Genomic DNA, 18,516 nt, shown 5'->3' with positions numbered 1-18,516 from the left:
ATTTGTGCGGGGATCGGGGCAATTCACTTGCCTGTTTCGTAAGCCCAAGCATGCGTCAACGGGGCAAAAAACTGCACCAAAGTTACCATGCAAGCTACCAAGTGGACTTGCATAAACTTTATCGGCCTTGACGCAACGTTTGTAGCTCACTATGAGGGCCACACAAAGCTCGACAAATGACGGATGCTTGATTGCATTTCAAAATTAACTGTGCAGCCTGGCAGCCTCGACGCCATTGTTCTGGAAGGATCAGTCCTGCAGTACGATCTGGATACTAATAATATATGCTTTTTTTTTTTACCTCGCTTGGCTGCGTACCTCGCTCTACATACCGTAGACCTAGATGCGGGCAAGGCAGTAAATGCTTTTGTTTTTTTAGTAGATATGAGAGAGGTTTCTGTTTCGCTCCTAATTTGCCTCCACAGTTATCGAACCTTTTACATTACAGGAATAGCAGGCGCAGGAATCGATTCGCTCCGGAAAAGAAGTAGACGTCAGTCGACCAGCCGACCCCACCATACCATCCCGAAGACTCCGATCCTCTTGCCCCGATCCCCCACTCGCTCACCTTTGAACGTTCCCAACCTTGTTGAACCGTCGACACCCGGCCTGCTACAACAACAAAAAGATACTCGGTTCGAGTGCGCAACAAAAATGGCTCCGTCACCTCTTCTGCCGCAGCTGCCGGCGGACGATTCTATGCTTACGCGCAGGTTCGGCGCCGAAACCGCAAACTACTTTTCCGGGGTTAGTTAGGATATGAAACCGACCTCACAGTCGACACCCAGAAAAGCGCCATGCCCCGGCGGAAGACGTATTCGGGCTGACGATGAACTGTCTTGCCACCAAAACCGCTAGAACCCACTGAACCGTGTTTCGTTCCTCCGCGACAACCGGGATTTTCTCCAGGCCGCTTTTGCGCATCCGTCAGCCCGCTTCCTCGCGCTCGACAAGCTCGCTCCTCTGGTTCACACGGCCGAGAAGAGTATCGCCTGGATCACACGTGAAGACGTTGCGCCGGTGACGGGCTCGGGGCCCTTTGACAAGACAGAGGAGGATATGATCAATGACTTCAACTCGGAGGAGTCGCACCCTGTTATAATACTCCTAGGCCTAGACGATAAGCAGAAAATGACTGCATCCGACCAAGATGTCTTTCAGCACAAGGACTACAAGGGTGCCCCTTACTTTGCGGTAGATTTCACAGAAAACCAGGATGTGGTCACCTCACTAGCGTCAAGAGAGGGCCTCTCGTTCAACCAAGACCAACGAAGTTTGGGTTTTAATCCTGGCGAAGGTAAGTTGTGCAAAACGTGAACCATCCTCAGTGTCGGCGACTTTCAGTCGCTTCGCCAACCTGCACGTGACTGACATTTTTGTTCGCATCAACTCCCAGCTGCCATCTATGGTCAAGCACGAGCTGTGATGGCTTGGAATGATAGAAACCCATTTTGCTCGCAATGTGGGCAGAAGACATTACCGGTCCACGCCGGAGCAAAACGCGCCTGTCCCCCACAGACATGGCGGGTGGCGAGAAACGCGACAGGAAACCTTGTGCCAGTAGGGGTACCGTCTCCAACATTAGTTTCCCTAGAACCGACCCCACGATAATCGTGGCTGTCGTCAGTGCAGACGGCACCAAGGTGCTTCTCGGAAGGAACAAGCGATGGCCGAAATACTGGTACAGCACCTTGGCTGGATTTCTTGAGCCGGGCGAGTCTATCGAGGAGGCGACGAGGCGAGAGGTCTGGGAAGAGAGCGGCGTCACCGTTGGTAGGGTTGTGTTGCACAGCTCTCAACCATGGCCTTTCCCTGGAAGCCTTATGATTGGAGCCATCGCGCAGGCACTTCCTGGCGATGGCGAGAAGATATTTCTCGGCAATGACCCCGAGTTGGAGGATGCCAAGTGGTTTCCCATGGCCGAGGTTCGAAAGGCGCTCTCGTCCGGGGTCAGCAATTTGGGACAGTCAGCACCGCCCGAGTACGTCGAGGGCGACCTGAGAGTGCCGCCGGACACGGCGATTGCAAACCGCCTTATGACTGCTGTTGTGGGAGGTTACAATGGGGCGTTTCCCAAAATTTGAAGACATATACGTGTTTGCGCAAATATTGTCGATTCCCTAGATAAGAACATAGATGAATAGCGATTCTGGATACTGTTTTCAAGTATAGGTATGTATGTGGTTGCGTGACTCAAACTCGGCTGAGCACTCATCATCAAAGCCCAGAGACACCCAGGTCTCGATTCAAAATCAAATAACTCCGGATACAGCATCCGGAATCCAAGGGTTTCAAGCTGTACAATGAAGCCATGGTCAAGCTTGGGCAAACAAAGCAACCTTGTTTTGCAACCCAGCTTGCCAGTTCATTGTTTCTAGGGTTAGGGTCGAATGTTGCAGTAAGCTGCGCTAGTCCTTGGGCGGTCTAGACTGGGACCCAGGGACCCATCCGGTTCTGCCAACGCCTCATATAAAATTCCTCTCCTGCAGGTCTGCTTTCAGGAATTTCTTTCTTTCCTTTCTACCATCAGCGAGGACTTACTCTACACCGTCATGTGAGGAGATGAGTCTGAACTGACACAGGAAGGCTCCGCTACGGCGGCTTGCTGAGGGTTATCCGGTCAAATTTGGCCCAGTGGGTTTCCTTCCGTTCCCGGCCTCCTCCATCGAAGTCATCACCTCTTCCCTTAATACATTGCCATGGACGCCGTTTCTAGGTCCTTGACGGTGGGGTGGTTACGACATGCCTCGAATTGAACGTAGATGTTTTCTTTGGGTATTAAATGGGCTAAGAAATGTCCCCTGGGTCCTGCTATTGATAGCCAACAATTTACGCGACCAACGGCTTGAAAAAGCCTCGAAAGCCCCGTGGTTTCGCACAAAAGATCCTGCCATGTGTAGCATTCCAGCTCGAATTTGGGCCCACGAAGAGGCCTAAGGTCGACATCGTGACAACCTCTCTTGGTCGATACATATCTACGGAGTAAGATGCATATTGACGGTACCCAATGTCATTCCTTGCGTTCTGTGACAATGGCTATGCTGCAATTTGCTCTACTTAAATTGTATCCAGTCCTGGCCGATTTGATTCATGAGGGATGAGGCACGCAGCCACGCACGCACCCAAGGCATCTTGAGTGAGCCTCTCGAAATTTTTGGGTGTGTTCTTTTTTTTTGCCCCCGCCCCGCACTCACCGCCCGGCAGAATACGCTCAAGATGCCCACAATTGTCGCCCACGCTGTGAAATGTCAAATTTGGTCCGACGACAACCACGATTAGACATTTCACCTCCAAATCAACAACACAACGCAGTATTCCTCACCATTAGAATCCCCAGTTATTCTATTGGAAGACGGTCATCATGTCGAAAATCACCGGTACGCACGATCTCTGTTGTCCGAGTCTGCCGTATTCTGTGGACGATGGTCACTAACTCTGTTTCGCAACGTCTCAGTCGCCGGAGTGCGTTCCAACGTCGGCGAGTTGCTCGACTACTCGCTCAACACCAAGAAGCGTAACTTCCTCGAGACCGTCGAGCTCCAGATCGGCCTCAAGAACTATGACCCCCAGCGTGACAAGCGTTTCTCGGGCACCATCAAGCTCCCGGTCGTCCCCCGCCCCAACATGGCCATCTGGTATGTGTCCGGACCTATACCTTGAGACATATAAGATTTCGATGCGAGGCAAAATCGATGCTAACCATGACTGCGACTCTAGCATTCTCGGTGACCAGCACGATCTCGACCGTGCCAAGCACGGCGGTATTGACTCCATGTCGGCTGACGACTTGAAGAAGCTGAACAAGAACAAGAAGCTCATCAAGAAGCTCGCCCGCAAGTACGACGCTTTCATCGCCTCCGACACCCTGATCAAGCAGATTCCCCGTCTCCTTGGTCCCGGTCTGTCCAAGGCCGGAAAGTTCCCCACCCCGGTCTCGCACGCCGACGACCTCAGCGGCAAGGTTACCGAGGTCAAGTCGACCATCAAGTTCCAGCTGAAGAAGGTTCTCTGCATGGGTGTCGCCGTCGGCAACGTCGAGATGACCCAGGAGCAGCTTGTTGGCAACATCATGTTGGCCATCAACTACCTCGTCTCCCTTCTGAAGAAGGGCTGGCAGAACGTTGGTAGCCTTACCATCAAGGCTACCATGTCTCCTCCCAAGCGCATCTACTAAGCTTTGACTTGGGGATCGGTTGGACAGAGTATTCGGCAGTTCGATGGTCGTGGCGACAGTCTTGTTACAAAGTAGAGGCTAGAAAGCCTGATAGCATCTAGCTCTAGTCTCAGCCAGAAAAAGAAGGTTTCCGCGGTCATAGAGACACGCGCGATACAGTTGCCCACCGAATTTTCGGAACCCCGCTTGCCCACGATTTTGATCGAGATGTAGTCCAGGTACCCCCGTTGGCGATCTGTAGACAGGCCTTTGACATGAGAGCCCATGTGCCTGGTTTGGACTGTGATTCTACCTCGTAAGTTGTGACGGATCCAACTCTGTGTTTGGTCACCAATAGTTGGGTGCAACTGTATACTAGCGAGCTATCATCCCAAGATTTGTCGCGCGAAAACTAGGTATACTTCTGTAACACAAACCTGCGCAAGTCACATGCTTCTGAAACAATCGCACTTCGGCAAAACGAGCAGCCGGCTAGCTGGGTTGGGCATCAACTTGGCTGCGTAGAGATAGGTGTATAATACTTGGCCTCTCGAAATGGAGACCTACGTCTCTTGCAACCCAAGGCAACCCAGCAGACCGACTTGAGAAAAAAAAGGCCAAGACGTCCGTTCGCGTGGTTTTATTTTTGCGGCATTTTTGACTGTTGGGACTTTCGGTAAGGATAGTATAGGTAGGTGGCTGACGCCGATCGAAACTTTTTCTGTACAGTAGAGCGCAACAATATAGCGCGTTGTTTTAACATTTCCTGATTGATTTTTCTTATCAATATCATCTTGATCATTTATCTCAATTATTTCGATTGCTAATTTTACTTTTTAGTTTCTTGAAGCTTTTTTGTAGCATCTACAGAGCAGTTGCGCGGCTCTAGGAACAGTCTGACTGACTTGCTCCAAGGGAAACACATCAGAATATTTCTCACGACCTGTCTTTTGATGTTAGAGTTTTGTCTTAATTTCCTCTGTAGTAGACGAAGAAACTGGTGAAATGTTCGTACCATTCAGCTTCATCGGGTGACAAGCCGAACTTATTTTTATTTATCCGTTGTTTTCTAGGTAGTTCACTATTGTTCTTTCTTTTCTTCGGCTTGTTCTCTGAATTTTTTCTTGTCAATATGGCGTCCTTTTTGTTCTATCTCTTGTCACTGGTTTCAACGGGGTCTTCTTTTTTTCAGGGTATCTAGGGCTGAAGTCGGTATAGCTCCGATTTTTCTTGCACAGCCATTCGGGCTGCCACATTGTGAAACATTCACGTATCCTCTTCCCCAACGAGGAGACTTCCCGAATTGAACGGCTAACGCCCCTACAGGCAGTTTTTTAGTGTAACGTCTTGTCTCCTCCGCATTGCATTGCAGCGCATAAACGTCCTAGACTACAACAGACTGTTAATCCGGTGTAGAGCAAAACGTGCGTCTGTGTGTCAAGTCTTTTCGCCCATGGTTCAGGTTTTTGCTCCTCCAGGGATTTGATTGCCCATCCCCCCACAGGTGCGGGAAAAGGCAGATGCAGGGGTGACAGCTGCTCCGTACCTACGTTAGCTCGCCGGGATTCCTGTGTGGTTCGGGACGCGGGGGCGCAGCATGTCATGTTTATGCGTGATCGTGGTCAGAATCATGGTCGAGAGCGAGGCGGTGGGCACACCTCCCGCCCATTGTCTAGACTCAAAGGTAGGTACCTACCAGGTATGCACATAGTCCGACATACCTCAAGAACCTACCATCCTACCTGCCATCTGTCTAATCGGGATACTTGGCATTTTTTGTCCCCCTTTTTGGGCCATTGAAAGAGTTTACGCTTGGCGAATTCGAATGTCATCTTTTTTTTTCTTTCCTTCTTTCTTCATCTACTGTCCCTTTTCAACCTTTCCAAGCAATACAAACTAGCACCTTGTGGGATTTTTTGTTCCTGGATTGGGATTCCGCCTCGGTCCATTGGCTTCAGGCCGCGACTCAAGGACGACTCAAGGACGAGATGAACATGGCAACTTGGAAAAAGTGAGAGTTTTATGAGGCGCGAGCAGGGGTTTATGTGTGCGGAGGGGAAAGGCTGGGGGCCCTGGCGATCGGGGTGGCGTCAACCCCGGCGGAATCGTCCTTGCCGGCGCCCTGATTTCCTTGTTGGATGGTTGATGGTCAAAGAAAAAAAAGAAAAGCCCCTCAATCTATATCATGACGATGCCTGATGCAAACCAAGCAAGGCAAACGCACAGGCCGAGGTTGGATGTTTATGAAGTAAAAGCAAAAACAAAACGTGGGCGGCTGGCTGCCGACGGCTGGCTTTGCCGTTGTGGAGTTTTGTTTTTGGGGGATAATGGCGATCCGTGATTAACAACTTGTTATTCCTGGAGCTTATCGTTACTCTCGGTATATCGCGCCTTTGTGGCGACCATTGGAAATTGCGATTAACTTTCTTGCTTTCTTCACAACATTTTTAGATTTGAATGATATTGTGCAAGAGTACCTGCCTAGGCCCAGGTAGGCAAGGTCTAGAAGGTAAGATCGGTCGAAAACATGCAGATATCGGAGAGTTTTCAAAGCCAACCGAAGTCTAGACAGGGAAGTCACTGTAACGGCCAAAGGTTGGACCCTACCTACCTACCTACATAGTAGGTACAGCAAGGTCCAGGTATGTAAGATAGGCAGTGCATGCAGAATGGAATCATTGGAAAGGAAAGCTGCCGAGTGCTACTGTAAGGTACCTACCTACTATTAGGTATCCAACTTTCCTCTCGCTGCTGTAGGTAGATAGGACGAGGGTTGCCTCCACCACGTCCAAGTGGGGCTCATCAGCTCTTTCTCGAGACGCGATTGGCTTCTTGGAATCATAAACATGACATGCACAAGAGTGGAGCCCGAAGAAAAGCGGAAGACCCTCGAGCCTCTTTTGACAGGCGTGTGACAGCTTATGCAACTGAACATCATGCTACCTACTTACCTTCTACAAGGTTGCGACCTAATACTCAGCTACGTTACTGTGGAGATGGGAACAAAAAAGAGTCGCTAGATCAAGAGATGGAACAGGACTATAAGAGATGTTTTCGCTTGGCAATCGGAGAAAGTCCCGACTGTCACAGTGTCACGGGCAGGGATTTACGCGAACGGCTCGTCGGCGACCCGATTTGCAACTACCCCTGGCAGAGATCTGGGAATCCATCCTCGTTTTTTCTTTCTTCTGTCTCTTTTTTTTTTTTTTTTTTCTGGTTTTGCCTCCACCTGCCAACTGGCGGGCCTATCGGATGCGTCGACTCCCAGAGAGTCGGCTACGGTACTGAGTCTACTGACTTTTCTTTTCTGGAGCTTCTTGCAGTACCCAGACTTACGACACAACACGTGCAGTTCATGGATGCGTGGTGAAATACCTACCCAAAGCAGTCCAGGACAAACCAAAACATAGCTACATTACAGTATGTACGTGGTGCAGAAACAACACCCATCCAGAACTAACCCTCGTTGGGAACACTCTCGAACCTTGCTAGCACTGGAAAAGACGCTTGAGCCAAGCTGTGGCCAGGCAGGCCAGGAACAAATGAATCGTAACCGGTTCGTCGGAGGGTGCCCCGCGGTGCGCTGCTGTTGACCGGGGCGCCGAGCCACTATTCAACACACAGACGCACACCAATATGCAAGACCGGCAACGTCAGTATCCCATCAATTCATGCCTTCCCCCTGCTTACCTTGTTTTGTTCTACATATCAGGTAAATATGGAGCACCAAGAGTACGTACTGCTTACCACTTACATACGTACATGGTAAAATAACAAAACGCCCGATGCTTGTCAAAGATCAACTGCTACAAGCCTAGTGAACCCTGTCTGACAGATTATGCGGTCCCGAGAGACCAGCTAAACTAATTGTCATTCTGATCTGGGGTATGGGTATGGCAGCACATCACTGGAGCATGTTTATCTTGAAGCAACTGTGGAAGCAAACCAAACCCCGCACACACAACCAACTTACAGCATTACTGTACAATGACGACGGTTTGTTTGCCTGTCGTCTTCTTCTTCTTTTTTTTTCGGCCTACCTAGACAAATGTCGTAATATCACAGTATTTTATAGCCCTCAACTTGTGTGAGACGGACAATTCCTTTTCCGCGCTAACTCATTGGACCCTCATGTTACACACACATCGTCTATCTCTACATCTCGGCCAAGGGAGGACCACAAGGAACAAAAAGAAACAATGGAACAACAAGACCAAGGCGAAAACCTCGTTCGCCGCCACCTGTGGTCCCAACACCCTTTTTTCACCTGATCTTTCTCGCACTCAGGGGTATGCCTCACACACCGGTTGCTCCACCAGAAGTAGTCGTACTACTCACTACTGGTACTTTCTTTCTCGTCCTCTCCGCGTCGAATACCATGTCATCGTATATATTCCATCTTTTTTAAGGATGAGACCCTCCAACCCCCCCTGCCATTAGTAATGAACCCTCCCATATCACCCCATCCCAAAGCAAAGGCACTGTGGCTGAACAAACAAAAGCGTCCCCCTGGCCACTCCCTCGTCGCATGAGGCTTCATCACATCTCCCTCATGTCTTATCCCGTCCTGGTCTTTTTTTGACTGGACTCGACAAGACAGCACGATCGCGAGTGCGGGCAGCTCCCCCAAGTGCTCTTTGAGCAAAGAGGCGGCTAGGTATAACTGTGTGTCGTTGCCTCTTGGGCTGGCCCCAACTCACTTTTAGGTCGAGGGGTCCAGTTTGACACGCACAGACTCACATACCCTCTGCACCAACCGTCCGTATCAGCGCAGCCGTGCTGTGTGTGCATCATCCCTCGAGGTCCCTGACGAGATGCTGCTTTCTTTGACGGCGGCGCTCTCGTGGCCTCCACCGAACCTAGAGAACCCTGAGACTCTGGCGCCGGCCAACACGGTCATCATCAGCACCCTCCATGTCATCGTCACCATCCTGCTTGTCATACGGTTATACTCCCGCCGGCAGCTGTCGGGTGGACTGCGCTTGGATGATCTGCTCATCGTCTTGGCATATGTAAGTCTATTTCGTCTGGGACATCTTTGCAATGCTGTGCTCGCCATGCAAGTATGGACGTCGTTCAGTAGCTAACATTTACTCCCCTTCACTTGTACAGGTCCCCACGACGCTCTATGCTGCTGGAGGTATACATCAGGAGCTAGCACTCAAGATAGACAGGCATATATGGGACTTCCCTAAAGAGAATACCGTTGCTTCGTTCAAGAGCGCGTAAGTGTACTTTCCTCAGGCTGCCTCTCATATCCATCTGGCCGTGACGCCAATGGGCTGACCCTTCTCACACAACACAGCCTCGCCATCGGCATACTGTTCGCCTCCGCAACAACCTTGACGAAGCTGTCTATGCTGGCCCTCATCTATCGCATAACGTCTGCGGCTGGTCAACATGTCACTCGGTGCCTTGTCCTGCTGGTCATCACCATCGTCGCGGTTGATGGCGTCATCTTTATATTAGTGGAGCTCACGCAATGCATGCCCCTGTCCCTCTTCTGGACGCCGTCGTTCACTCCCCAAAATTGCATTAACCAGGCCGACCACCTTCTTGCTGCCGGCATCATCAACACCGTCACCGACTTTATCATTGTGCTGCTCCCAATAAAGACGATCCTCGGCCTGAACCTGCCGCGGCGCCAGCTTGTCGGCATACAAGTGCTCCTCGGTGGTGGTGTGCTGGCCACCATTGTCGGAGCCGTCAGGGTCTACTTCACCTGGGAATCACACGAAGCCGCCGACGGCGACATCACTTGGCGGTCGCACCTTGTTATTGCTCTGAGTGCCCTGGAGCTATACATTGGAATTGTAAGACTTCTCCCAAACGTCTCGTCCATGTGCTTTATGGTCTTTTACCCATATACTTACAGAATCCCATTATTTGTACCAGTTCTGCGCATCACTCCCTGCCACAAAGCCTTTCTTCGAACGTCTCGGGCCGCGACTCTTTGGTTCCTTCAGATCCATGTCGGTCATCGAGCCGCTCAGCATCAAGAGAAGCAACCCAAAGCCCGAGGACGAAGAGAGCGCCATCGGGTCCGCCAACCTCACAGTCCGACAGAGCAGCTGGGGAAGCGCCCCCATGGCCTCGCTCAAGTCGCCTCCCCCCGCTTACACCCAGGTCCCCAAGAGGTTCACTAAGCCGTCGACCAGGTCTTTCCTGCCATACATTGGAACACAGCAGCAAAGGTTTGCCTGGAAGCCTCTGATATCCCCACCCGTCATCACCTCGCCCATCACGCCGACCTTTCGCGTCAGGAACAACAACATGCAGTCGCTGCAGTCGGCCATGGGCATGCCACCACCCTCAATCGTCTCCACCAACCCACTTCCTTTGACGCATCAGACCAGCACGACCGGGCCGTACTCGGCCAAGGCCGCCGCTGTCCCTGGCTCCACACACTCGAGCACCTCTTCCCTCAACCTCAACAAGCCTCTTCCAAAGGTGAAGATTGCGCCAGAGCCCGAATGGCGCAACAGCCGTGCCTCAAAAACGCAGTCGTACCCCATCCGACAGAGCAATCTTTCCAAAGAGCGCGTCACCTCCCTAAGGCCACCGCCACCACCACCCGCAACAAGCCGGCGGGGGCCGAACCTAAGCGTCCCATCGTATGCGACGCTCTCCAGGCCCGTCTTCTCGGCGCACTCGTCTAGCGTCTTTGATTTTGTCGCACACGACGACGGCCACATTTCTGTACACAAAACCCCACGAATCCCCGAGGAGCGATGACACTGGATAGTTGAGCTTTGAGAGCTCTTGATTTTGAATATCCTCCCTCATCTCTCGCACAAAGCCACCAGTCATGTTTCTTTTTGTTTTCCCCCAACACAGATCAGACATGTTTCTCCTTTGTCATACAGGCAGATTTGGGGCGTTCAACGGCGCTATCTGGAGGGCGGTCGTTTCTTTTTGGTTGTCTTTTTTTTTCTTTTTTTTTTTTTCTCTCTTCCTCCCTCCCACATGCCTCTTATCCCAAGGTTGTATATTTATGTTACGTGCAAAGCATTGTTATGGAAAACTCATGATATCCTTTTCCTTTTTCCTCCACATAGACGACTCGAGGAAAAACAAGAAATTCACACGATCTTTTTTTATATTCTTACGCCCACTTCTGTTCTTGTCAAGCGTGTATTAAAAATACAATATCCCCCCCACACACACACTACCTACCCTCTTTACAGTTTAGCCATTTACAACAAACGAGATTCATCAATGAATGAACGAATATGGATACAAAAAAAAAGAGGTTCTATGTGCCTCAAGTGACAAAGTTTCTTGCGCCTATGGACTACAATTCTCTATTCCATGCCGAGACATCGTCGTCTAGACAGTTAGCTGGCTCGGTGCAAGGTCCTTTGCTTGTCATCAGGACCTCGGTTAAGTCGTCCTCAAACCCAAAAAAGAAAAAAAATTCACTCGGAACGAAATACCGTATCTGAACATGGTGACGATGAGGACCAAGCTAGCACATCAATGGTCGGAAAGCAAGCTTCACCCAGAGAAATCATGGACGTGACAGTCTGTCTGTATGCTTTTGTATAAGCAGCTTCAGCCACTGAGGCCAAAGCATCAACATCTACGTGGCTTAAAACGAAGAGCCAAGGTATGTAAGGGTATGTAAAGTGAACCAAAACTCAAAACATTTCTCTGAGTAGATGTTTCAAATAAAAGACAAAAAACGAAAACAATAACATGAAACTGATTTTCGTCAGTAGGGGGTATGAGATCCAAAAAAAAAGCACAAAAAAAACCCCCCGAAAATAAAATGTACCCCAAATTTCGCCGAAAAAAAACGGAAGGCCGACCTTCCAGGTAAAACCCTCTACTCATCCCAGAGTTAAGCAGACCCGCCAAAATCGCCGTGATCCGAATATCCAGATGCCCCGGTATGCCCTCACTTCCCCCAAAACTCCAATCAATGTAGCCAAAGAAGAAAAAAGAATAGGAAAAAGAACAAATTACAGGGATACGATAAATGTCAGAATGAAGAAGAAAAGACTCCCGAAATACAGCTAGAACAAAATAGTTTAAGCTTTCATGGGCTTCTTCTGGACGAGACCGGCAGAGATCTTGGTCATGGCCTCCAGCTGCTCCTGGGCGTCACGGAGGCGCTGGAGCATGAGTGGGTCGTCGGGCTGGGTGAAACCCGAGAGGACATCGGAAAGCCTGTGCTGGTGAGCGTACCACCTTTCGGCCGCTTCTGCCAAGCGCTTCTCGACTTTGGAGGCAGTTGGGGCCGAGGTAGGGCCCTTGGAGCTGGACTTCCTAACGCCCGATGAGATGGCGGTGACATCATCCTTCTTGCGCTTGCGGTTCTTGGCAGCCTGGGCCTGGCTCGAGGTCGACGACGATGGGGGCGAGGTTCCGGCGGCGTACGAGGACTGTGCCGGCGCAACATCGTTGTGCACGCGCTTCATGTGGTCCTTCAGGTTCCAGTGGCGAGGGAACCCGTTGCCGGGCTGGGCGCGGTCGCAGCCCTCGTACGTGCACAGATAGGGCTTAGCGCCGTGACCGTGCATACCGTGGGCCTCGCGTTCGTGCCTGAGAAGGCATGCCGTTGACGAGAACTGGAGGTTCTCGCAAGCCTCCTGCTTGCACCTGTAGGGCCTCAGGTGGGAGTCCACAAATTTACTGGTACGAAGTTAGAACCACTGAGCAATGTAGTATCCCGCCCATCATTGGGCGGGCTGTCAGAGAAGGATGGATACTTACTCGTAATTGCACTTGAGCTTCTCGGGCTTGTGGTTGCAGTTTTCCTGGCCCTCCAAGGGGCAGTGGTACAGGCCATCGGCACGGGGGCCAGCCTTGTACCATTCGTGGTCACGGGGTGACTCGACTTCAGCACCGCTGATGCGGGTGGCGGCGAACGCTGGCGGCAGAGAAAACTCATCAGGGAATCCATTGGGATGAAGTCCGCTCATAGGTCCCTCAAGGGGCATGTGTGCTGCGTATTTCCGGCTCAACCTAAACACAGCAATGGGGGGTTAGAATTGGGTACAGGGTTCAATAGATCTATCTGCTCGACAGGACGGAATCCCGTGCAATGGCATTCGTACCTAGGCGATTGACCGTGGAAGATTGGTGAGCATCCTGTGGTATCCGTGGGCGACGAGACCAGCTGCGGTGCAATCCAAGCCTCGTCGACAGCCCCAGGGGATGGCGTCCTCGCCAAACCAGTGCTGGAAGCAGAGTCCCATGAGTGGCTGGGTGACTGGCAAGTCAAGCCGGGCTCAAGATCCATTTGAGTGCAGGTAGGGTTCACGTGAGGCTGCAGGGCATGAGCCATAGAGGGTCCATAGGCCAGGGCATCGGGAGAGAACCCAGTGGAGGTAAGTCCGGAGTAAAAGGCATGGGTAACAGGAAGTGTGCTCTCCATCTCCATGTACTGGCCGACAGCCGCCATCGAAGCATTGCCTGCAAGCTGGTCATATGATATCTGAGGCGCTTGGGCAAGCGTGACACGCAGTCTCCTCTGTGACCTGCTTGATGGACGGCTGCGTCTGTGGCTTCCAGTGGAACTACCAGAAGTTATCCTGCGCATGGGCGCTGAAGTAGGGGCGACAGGCGTCGCATCCTGAACAGAAGGGATAGCCCACTTGTTCTGGAAATCCTCGATTGGCTCCTCTCCTTGGCTTGTAGTGACCTGTCCCAGGCTGAAAGGGGAGAACGCATCTGTTGCTCCGCTTTCCTGGAAATCAGGGAAGTGCTGAGTGCCTTCGACTGTTGACTCCCAGACGGACCCGTTGAGGTCACCTGGTCCTGTTTGGGAGAACGAAGAGAACATTCCAGTGACAGGAGAAGAAATCAAATTCTGCGAATAACTGAACTCGCTAGAAAACAAAATGTTAGTATGCTGCACGCCTCCATCTTGTGTTGGTCCCAAAAATTCAAGTTCAAGACAGCCTCAAGATCCGGTACTTCCAAGATCTTATCAGACTGGTACAACTTTGTCCCTATCGCGAGGTAGATGAGTTAGTCGTTGGTGCGGTTACACACGATTGAGGAGTAGATGGGCACAAACCAGGCTGATTGCTTTGTCCACGTCGTGTCGAAAAAAAATTCATGAACAGTCCAGATATCCGTAGGGTGGTCCGAAAGAAAAAAACAGGTAGCCAGCTACTCAGTCACTGGCCGCGTAAAAATATGTGGCCAAGGTGGGAGTAGTTGAGGTTGATCCAGGGCGAGGTCACCAGGTGACGCCACTAAAAAAGACAATATCGACAAAATCCAGTGGTCCATTATATTGTGGCAGCCTCAATCCATAGGTCCGTCAATGTCGGGTAAAAAAGACAAGCTCAAAACAACCGAACTGATAGTTGGCCAGCGGCCAGGGGGTATTATCCAGTGTTGAGCAAAGTAATGGCCAAAACGGTCCTTGGGCATCCGGCATGAAAGCAAGAGATAGCAAGCGCAGTCCTCAAATATAATCCAGGCATGGTGATAAGCAGTCCGGGTGATGTCTGAGGGCTTTGACCTCAGATGAAGCGACATCAAACACATCTAGTCAGCGACAATAGTGTGCAGATATCCTCAGTTTCCGTGGCAAAGGGCAGCGCCCGAGAAAATCCGGGGGAAAATGTAGCATCCGGATTGAAGCCTCCAGGCTCGGCTCGTCAAAGCGAAACAGGGGTGTAGCACAGAGGCAATCGATGCAAGATCGCCACAAAAGTGAACAGCCTTTTCAGACTTTGGGCATGCAGCACTACATCTGTCTAGCAGACAGTGTGCATATCAAGCCAGGCAGTCTTCCCAGGCCGAACTCATGTGCAAGTGCAACAGGTAAATGTTGACAGGGGTCCGTTGGCAAGTCCAGGTAGAAAGAATGTCAGGCCAGACAGCAAGACAGAGATAATCCTCAAGGTAAACTGGTCCTAGGGTCCCGCCTAGATGAGATTCATGACCCAGATTCATCATAAACTCTTCCGGTCTCCGGGCATGCAGACAGTTGTCACAGGTATTCCACAAGGATCCATAGGGTCACGGCTGGGTGAGTAGTTCGACGGGTGTGAACTCCAGAGGGTGATACTTACGACTGGTCTGTCAGGTCTAGTAATGAGCTTTGCAGCCTTGTCCATGAACAGACTTCCTGAGTAGGCTTGCCTGGAGCAAAGCCTCTGGGGGCAAACGAGCCCGGTGCTGTGATCCCTGGGCACATTTGGGCTGTATAGGTTCCATCCTTGGGTTGCAGTGTTTCCATGGGTCCTTGAATCCTGGGACTTGTATGACCGTGGGCACGGGCAGAAAGATCCTGATCCTAACGGGAATAACAGGTACGCATTGGTCCGGTCCGAGAAATATCCTGTGGCAAGTGGTCCTGTGATGTGGTCGACTGCACTAAAAAAACTGACAAATGAAAACAGTAACATCTAACCCACAAGCGGGCTAGTACAAAAATATGGCAGAAAATGCAAAATTGGGCCTCCCAAGGTGGTACGCAAAGAAAGACGGAGTAGAAAATACCTGGCGGGTGTGTGGACATCGTCCATCTCGTGGTGGCTGAAACCTGGCATTGTGTCCGGACAAGGCAAGACAAGGGCCATTCCAACGGCAAGGAAGCAGGAAGCAAACCAAGGCGAAGATGGGTGTTTCCCTTGATGAGCAGCACAAAATCAATGCTGGCGTCTGTCTGGTGACAGATGCGGATCAAAAGTCCAGTGGCAAAAATCAATTGAACGCTGGTCCTGGAGCGTCTTGTCGTGATTGTTTGTTGCTTGGGTTGGGCAACAGCAGGTAGCACAGAGCAGGGTAGCAGTGCAACCGAGTTGATCCTGGCGGAGGGGGAGATCTTGAAAACTTTTGGGCAGCGGGAAGGTTGAGTGTCTAATATGCAGTGCTTAGGGAGGGCAAGAGAAGACCGTAAGCGGGTAAGAGAATAGGCGAGGTTGGGCTCTGATGATGATTTGGGTTGGGCTGTCGTTGGGCTCGAATGGTACGAGAGAAGAAAATAGAAAGAGGGAGGAAGTCATGGACGGGAAGGTTGGGCTCTGGGAGGAGTAGGTTGGGTTTTAATGCTGGCGCCAGGACGGCTGGGGATCCGCTTTCGCGTCTCAATTCCAAGGAGAGCAGGTGCAAACCCCTGTCGAACTAATCACACCGCCAATACCGGACGTGCTATTCTTCCCACATTTAATTTGACATCTCCCACCCGCCAGCCTGTTTTTGTCCATACGTTTCTGGCTTTCTATGCCATCGTTGGCGCTTCATGACACATGAACCCATGCCCACCCATCACCAAGTCCGGCCGTCACATTGGCCGTATCGTCCCAAGAGCGCCAGTGAGCGCGACTGTGAGCTGTCATCGTGGGTTCTTTCCTCCACTTGCGTGAGATTCTCACTTTGCAATAGGCTGGTTGGCCTGCATGCGCTGGTCGCACCGACGCACGTCGAGAGCCAAGCACCACGGACGCGTGAAGTTGGCTGTCAAGGGCGGATCCTAGACGAGCTTCCGCGACCTATCAAGACCCGCAACCTCCAATTAATGTCTGGAAGCGACAGGGAGGTGCTGCAACGACAACTCATCAATGCAGCAAGCCTCCCGGACTATTGCAAGCCAGCAATTTAGCAACGAATGAATGGCTCCTTGATGTAAACGAAGGGTTTCAGCCCCCGCACCATACGCCCATTTTCTCTTGCTTCTTTACATTCCTTCGGAATTTGTGATAACTAGGGCGAAGTGCTGACGTCCTTGGTCAAACGCAAAGAGATGCTAGACTGGACCGACCAGTAATCGTTCAACTCGGGAACGATATGGTCTGAACAACCTATCTACGACACACATGATATCTGTCCCATTTGTGTGCTTTGAATGACTGGCGACTTTACCCTCCGCCCGTGCATCAAACATCCGAGTCCTGAACCGGCAGACTTGATGAAGAAGCCCGTACGGATTGAGCATCTATCTACTTGATGTGGTTTTCTCAGCTATGCTTCCGCTGGCCTACAAAAAAAGAAGAAAAAAATCACGCATGTGTTATTGTAGGCCGGCTTGTGTGGCCCGGAATGTCACTATTGCAATACATTTTGGTGGCATTGCAGGAAGGAAAGCTTCCCGATAGCTCCGGGCCAAGGAGATGTGTCTAACCTTGACCACCACTCACGAGCGAGACTAAAGTGCCACAATCACATCTGACTGCAGATTGTCAGCACAAGACGCAACTCCCCGAGTATATGGCCGGACTGGCTGATATTAATAGCCAGTAACCTCAGAAGCCTTGTGCCCAGCCATGGCGTCGACCTCAGCTATCTTTCGTCTTTCCATCGCGCCCACACTATGCGCTAGTCTATGTTCCAATGACCTTTGACAGCCCTTCATGATGACCTCTTGAGGTTGAATCACTACTGGCCACTTTCCAGGTTTGCAAGTACAACAGAGGAAGGGAGTATGCGCATCACTGGCAGTACATAATTGTTACTTAAAGACACCTAGGGAGAAAGGCATCCTTTGATGGGTTGGCTGCAAACGAGTACGGCACAACACGGCAGTGGACTATCCATCACAAAAATGCTCGGAGTGTGGCCCGGCAATCATAGCCTGCGAACACCACGTGTTTTACCGCGTTGCTCTACGCCGAATGCTTGGCAATCTACGGAGTACCTCGGAGTCATCAGGTCCACATATCACATTCTCCTATCGTCAAAAGAGACAAACGAAATGCATGTCGTCCAGAATCATGGCCGGCTGTTTCAATCAAGCTTACATCGGTATCAATTTTTGCCGTTCAAGTAACGCGGTTATCAAGTGAGCCTGCGTTTCATGGCATGTTCAGTTGATATGACAACGGCGACTAAAGCTTGTTCCATCGGTTCGGACTGGCTGCATCCTAGGCATCGGATGGATGGAGAGCGGACGGGTTGTAGGGCATATTTGGATTCACAGCGCTCATCGAGTGAAACTGCACACTGTCATCGCACTTCTCAACTATCAACAGGTTGTCTAGTTTCTTGAGAGTCTCTGCGGGATGGCTTGCATGACAAATTCTCCAAAACCTCGCTTCTGGGGGCTGAACACCAAACATATATGAGGGGTATTGTGTACGAGAGCGCGAGCGAGAGCACATCGATCGTCATTCAAGACAGTCTAGAACTAGTCTAGAATTCAGAGCTTGGTCCAGTCAGAACACGGGATCACGACTCGTCCTGGTTGCGAATGAGCAAACTCAAGTACAACTTTATGGTGGGTACCTGCCTTGCTGCCTACCAGGCAAGTTGGTAGTTGACAGTACCTACCGTAATTACTTACGAAGCACAACTGTCAGCGTTGCTAAGCCTAATGAGTGACCTCCCTGGTTCTAATACTGTACTTGTAACTTATCTAGTGTTATCACGTGCTTACGCATACGGAAGGCACGCGCGTCCGA

General features: G+C 51.0%; 5 protein-coding genes across 5 annotated transcripts; 3 read left to right on the top strand and 2 right to left on the bottom strand.

Annotated features, from left to right (window-relative positions):
• Positions 1 to 550: 550 nt before the first annotated feature.
• MGG_04697 (peroxisomal NADH pyrophosphatase NUDT12) lies at positions 551 to 2,168 on the top strand. Its single transcript, XM_003713628.1, has 3 exons — positions 551 to 747; positions 859 to 1,297; positions 1,471 to 2,168. The coding sequence occupies exons 1-3, from the start codon at positions 655 to 657 to the stop codon at positions 2,082 to 2,084; spliced, it is 1,146 nt and encodes a 381-aa protein (XP_003713676.1). The 5' UTR covers positions 551 to 654; the 3' UTR covers positions 2,085 to 2,168.
• Positions 2,169 to 3,212: 1,044 nt separating this feature from the next.
• Positions 3,213 to 4,407, top strand: MGG_04696 (60S ribosomal protein L10a). The gene is made up of 3 exons (XM_003713627.1): positions 3,213 to 3,377; positions 3,455 to 3,635; positions 3,718 to 4,407. Exons 1-3 carry the CDS (start codon positions 3,362 to 3,364, stop codon positions 4,172 to 4,174), a joined length of 654 nt encoding a protein of 217 aa, XP_003713675.1. The 5' UTR covers positions 3,213 to 3,361; the 3' UTR covers positions 4,175 to 4,407.
• A 3,121-nt stretch (positions 4,408 to 7,528) lies between these two features.
• MGG_15556 (uncharacterized protein) lies at positions 7,529 to 7,917 on the bottom strand (the record flags this gene model as incomplete). Its single annotated transcript, XM_003713626.1, has 3 exons — positions 7,529 to 7,563; positions 7,615 to 7,762; positions 7,912 to 7,917. 3 exons carry the CDS (start codon positions 7,915 to 7,917, stop codon positions 7,529 to 7,531), a joined length of 189 nt encoding a protein of 62 aa, XP_003713674.1.
• Positions 7,918 to 8,866: 949 nt separating this feature from the next.
• On the top strand, positions 8,867 to 11,110 carry MGG_11370 (uncharacterized protein). The gene is made up of 4 exons (XM_003713625.1): positions 8,867 to 9,165; positions 9,266 to 9,378; positions 9,459 to 9,966; positions 10,049 to 11,110. The coding sequence occupies exons 1-4, from the start codon at positions 8,968 to 8,970 to the stop codon at positions 10,886 to 10,888; spliced, it is 1,659 nt and encodes a 552-aa protein (XP_003713673.1). The 5' UTR covers positions 8,867 to 8,967; the 3' UTR covers positions 10,889 to 11,110.
• A 568-nt stretch (positions 11,111 to 11,678) lies between these two features.
• Positions 11,679 to 16,110, bottom strand: MGG_11371 (uncharacterized protein). The gene is made up of 3 exons (XM_003713624.1): positions 13,216 to 16,110; positions 12,872 to 13,123; positions 11,679 to 12,790 (listed from the first exon to the last, which is right to left on the bottom strand). Exons 1-3 carry the CDS (start codon positions 13,941 to 13,943, stop codon positions 12,187 to 12,189), a joined length of 1,584 nt encoding a protein of 527 aa, XP_003713672.1. The 5' UTR covers positions 13,944 to 16,110; the 3' UTR covers positions 11,679 to 12,186.
• Between the last annotated feature and the right edge of the window lie 2,406 nt (positions 16,111 to 18,516).

This window comes from Pyricularia oryzae, chromosome 2, assembly GCF_000002495.2.
Source record: "Pyricularia oryzae 70-15 chromosome 2, whole genome shotgun sequence".
NCBI lineage: Eukaryota > Fungi > Ascomycota > Sordariomycetes > Magnaporthales > Pyriculariaceae > Pyricularia > Pyricularia oryzae.
This window is presented reverse-complemented; position numbering and strand designations above follow the sequence as displayed.

What these genes read in the sequence shown, in the direction of transcription:
- MGG_04697 (XM_003713628.1), top strand. Translation starts at nt 655, where the DNA reads ATGGCTCCGTCACCTCTTCTGCCGCAGCTGCCGGCGGACGATTCTATG. An exon ending in CCGCAAACTACTTTTCCGGG is followed by an intron (nt 748 to 858) that starts GTTAGTTAGGAT and finishes CAAAACCGCTAG; the next exon opens with AACCCACTGAACCGTGTTTC. An exon ending in GGGTTTTAATCCTGGCGAAG is followed by an intron (nt 1,298 to 1,470) that starts GTAAGTTGTGCA and finishes CAATGTGGGCAG; the next exon opens with AAGACATTACCGGTCCACGC.
- MGG_04696 (XM_003713627.1), top strand. An exon ending in CGCCCCAACATGGCCATCTG is followed by an intron (nt 3,636 to 3,717) that starts GTATGTGTCCGG and finishes CTGCGACTCTAG; the next exon opens with CATTCTCGGTGACCAGCACG.
- MGG_11370 (XM_003713625.1), top strand. Translation starts at nt 8,968, where the DNA reads ATGCTGCTTTCTTTGACGGCGGCGCTCTCGTGGCCTCCACCGAACCTA. An exon ending in TGCTCATCGTCTTGGCATAT is followed by an intron (nt 9,166 to 9,265) that starts GTAAGTCTATTT and finishes TCACTTGTACAG; the next exon opens with GTCCCCACGACGCTCTATGC. An exon ending in TGGAGCTATACATTGGAATT is followed by an intron (nt 9,967 to 10,048) that starts GTAAGACTTCTC and finishes TATTTGTACCAG; the next exon opens with TTCTGCGCATCACTCCCTGC.
- MGG_11371 (XM_003713624.1), bottom strand. Translation starts at nt 13,943, where the DNA reads ATGTTCTCTTCGTTCTCCCAAACAGGACCAGGTGACCTCAACGGGTCC. An exon ending in TTCCACGGTCAATCGCCTAG is followed by an intron (nt 13,124 to 13,215) that starts GTACGAATGCCA and finishes TGCTGTGTTTAG; the next exon opens with GTTGAGCCGGAAATACGCAG. An exon ending in AAGCTCAAGTGCAATTACGA is followed by an intron (nt 12,791 to 12,871) that starts GTAAGTATCCAT and finishes ACTTCGTACCAG; the next exon opens with TAAATTTGTGGACTCCCACC.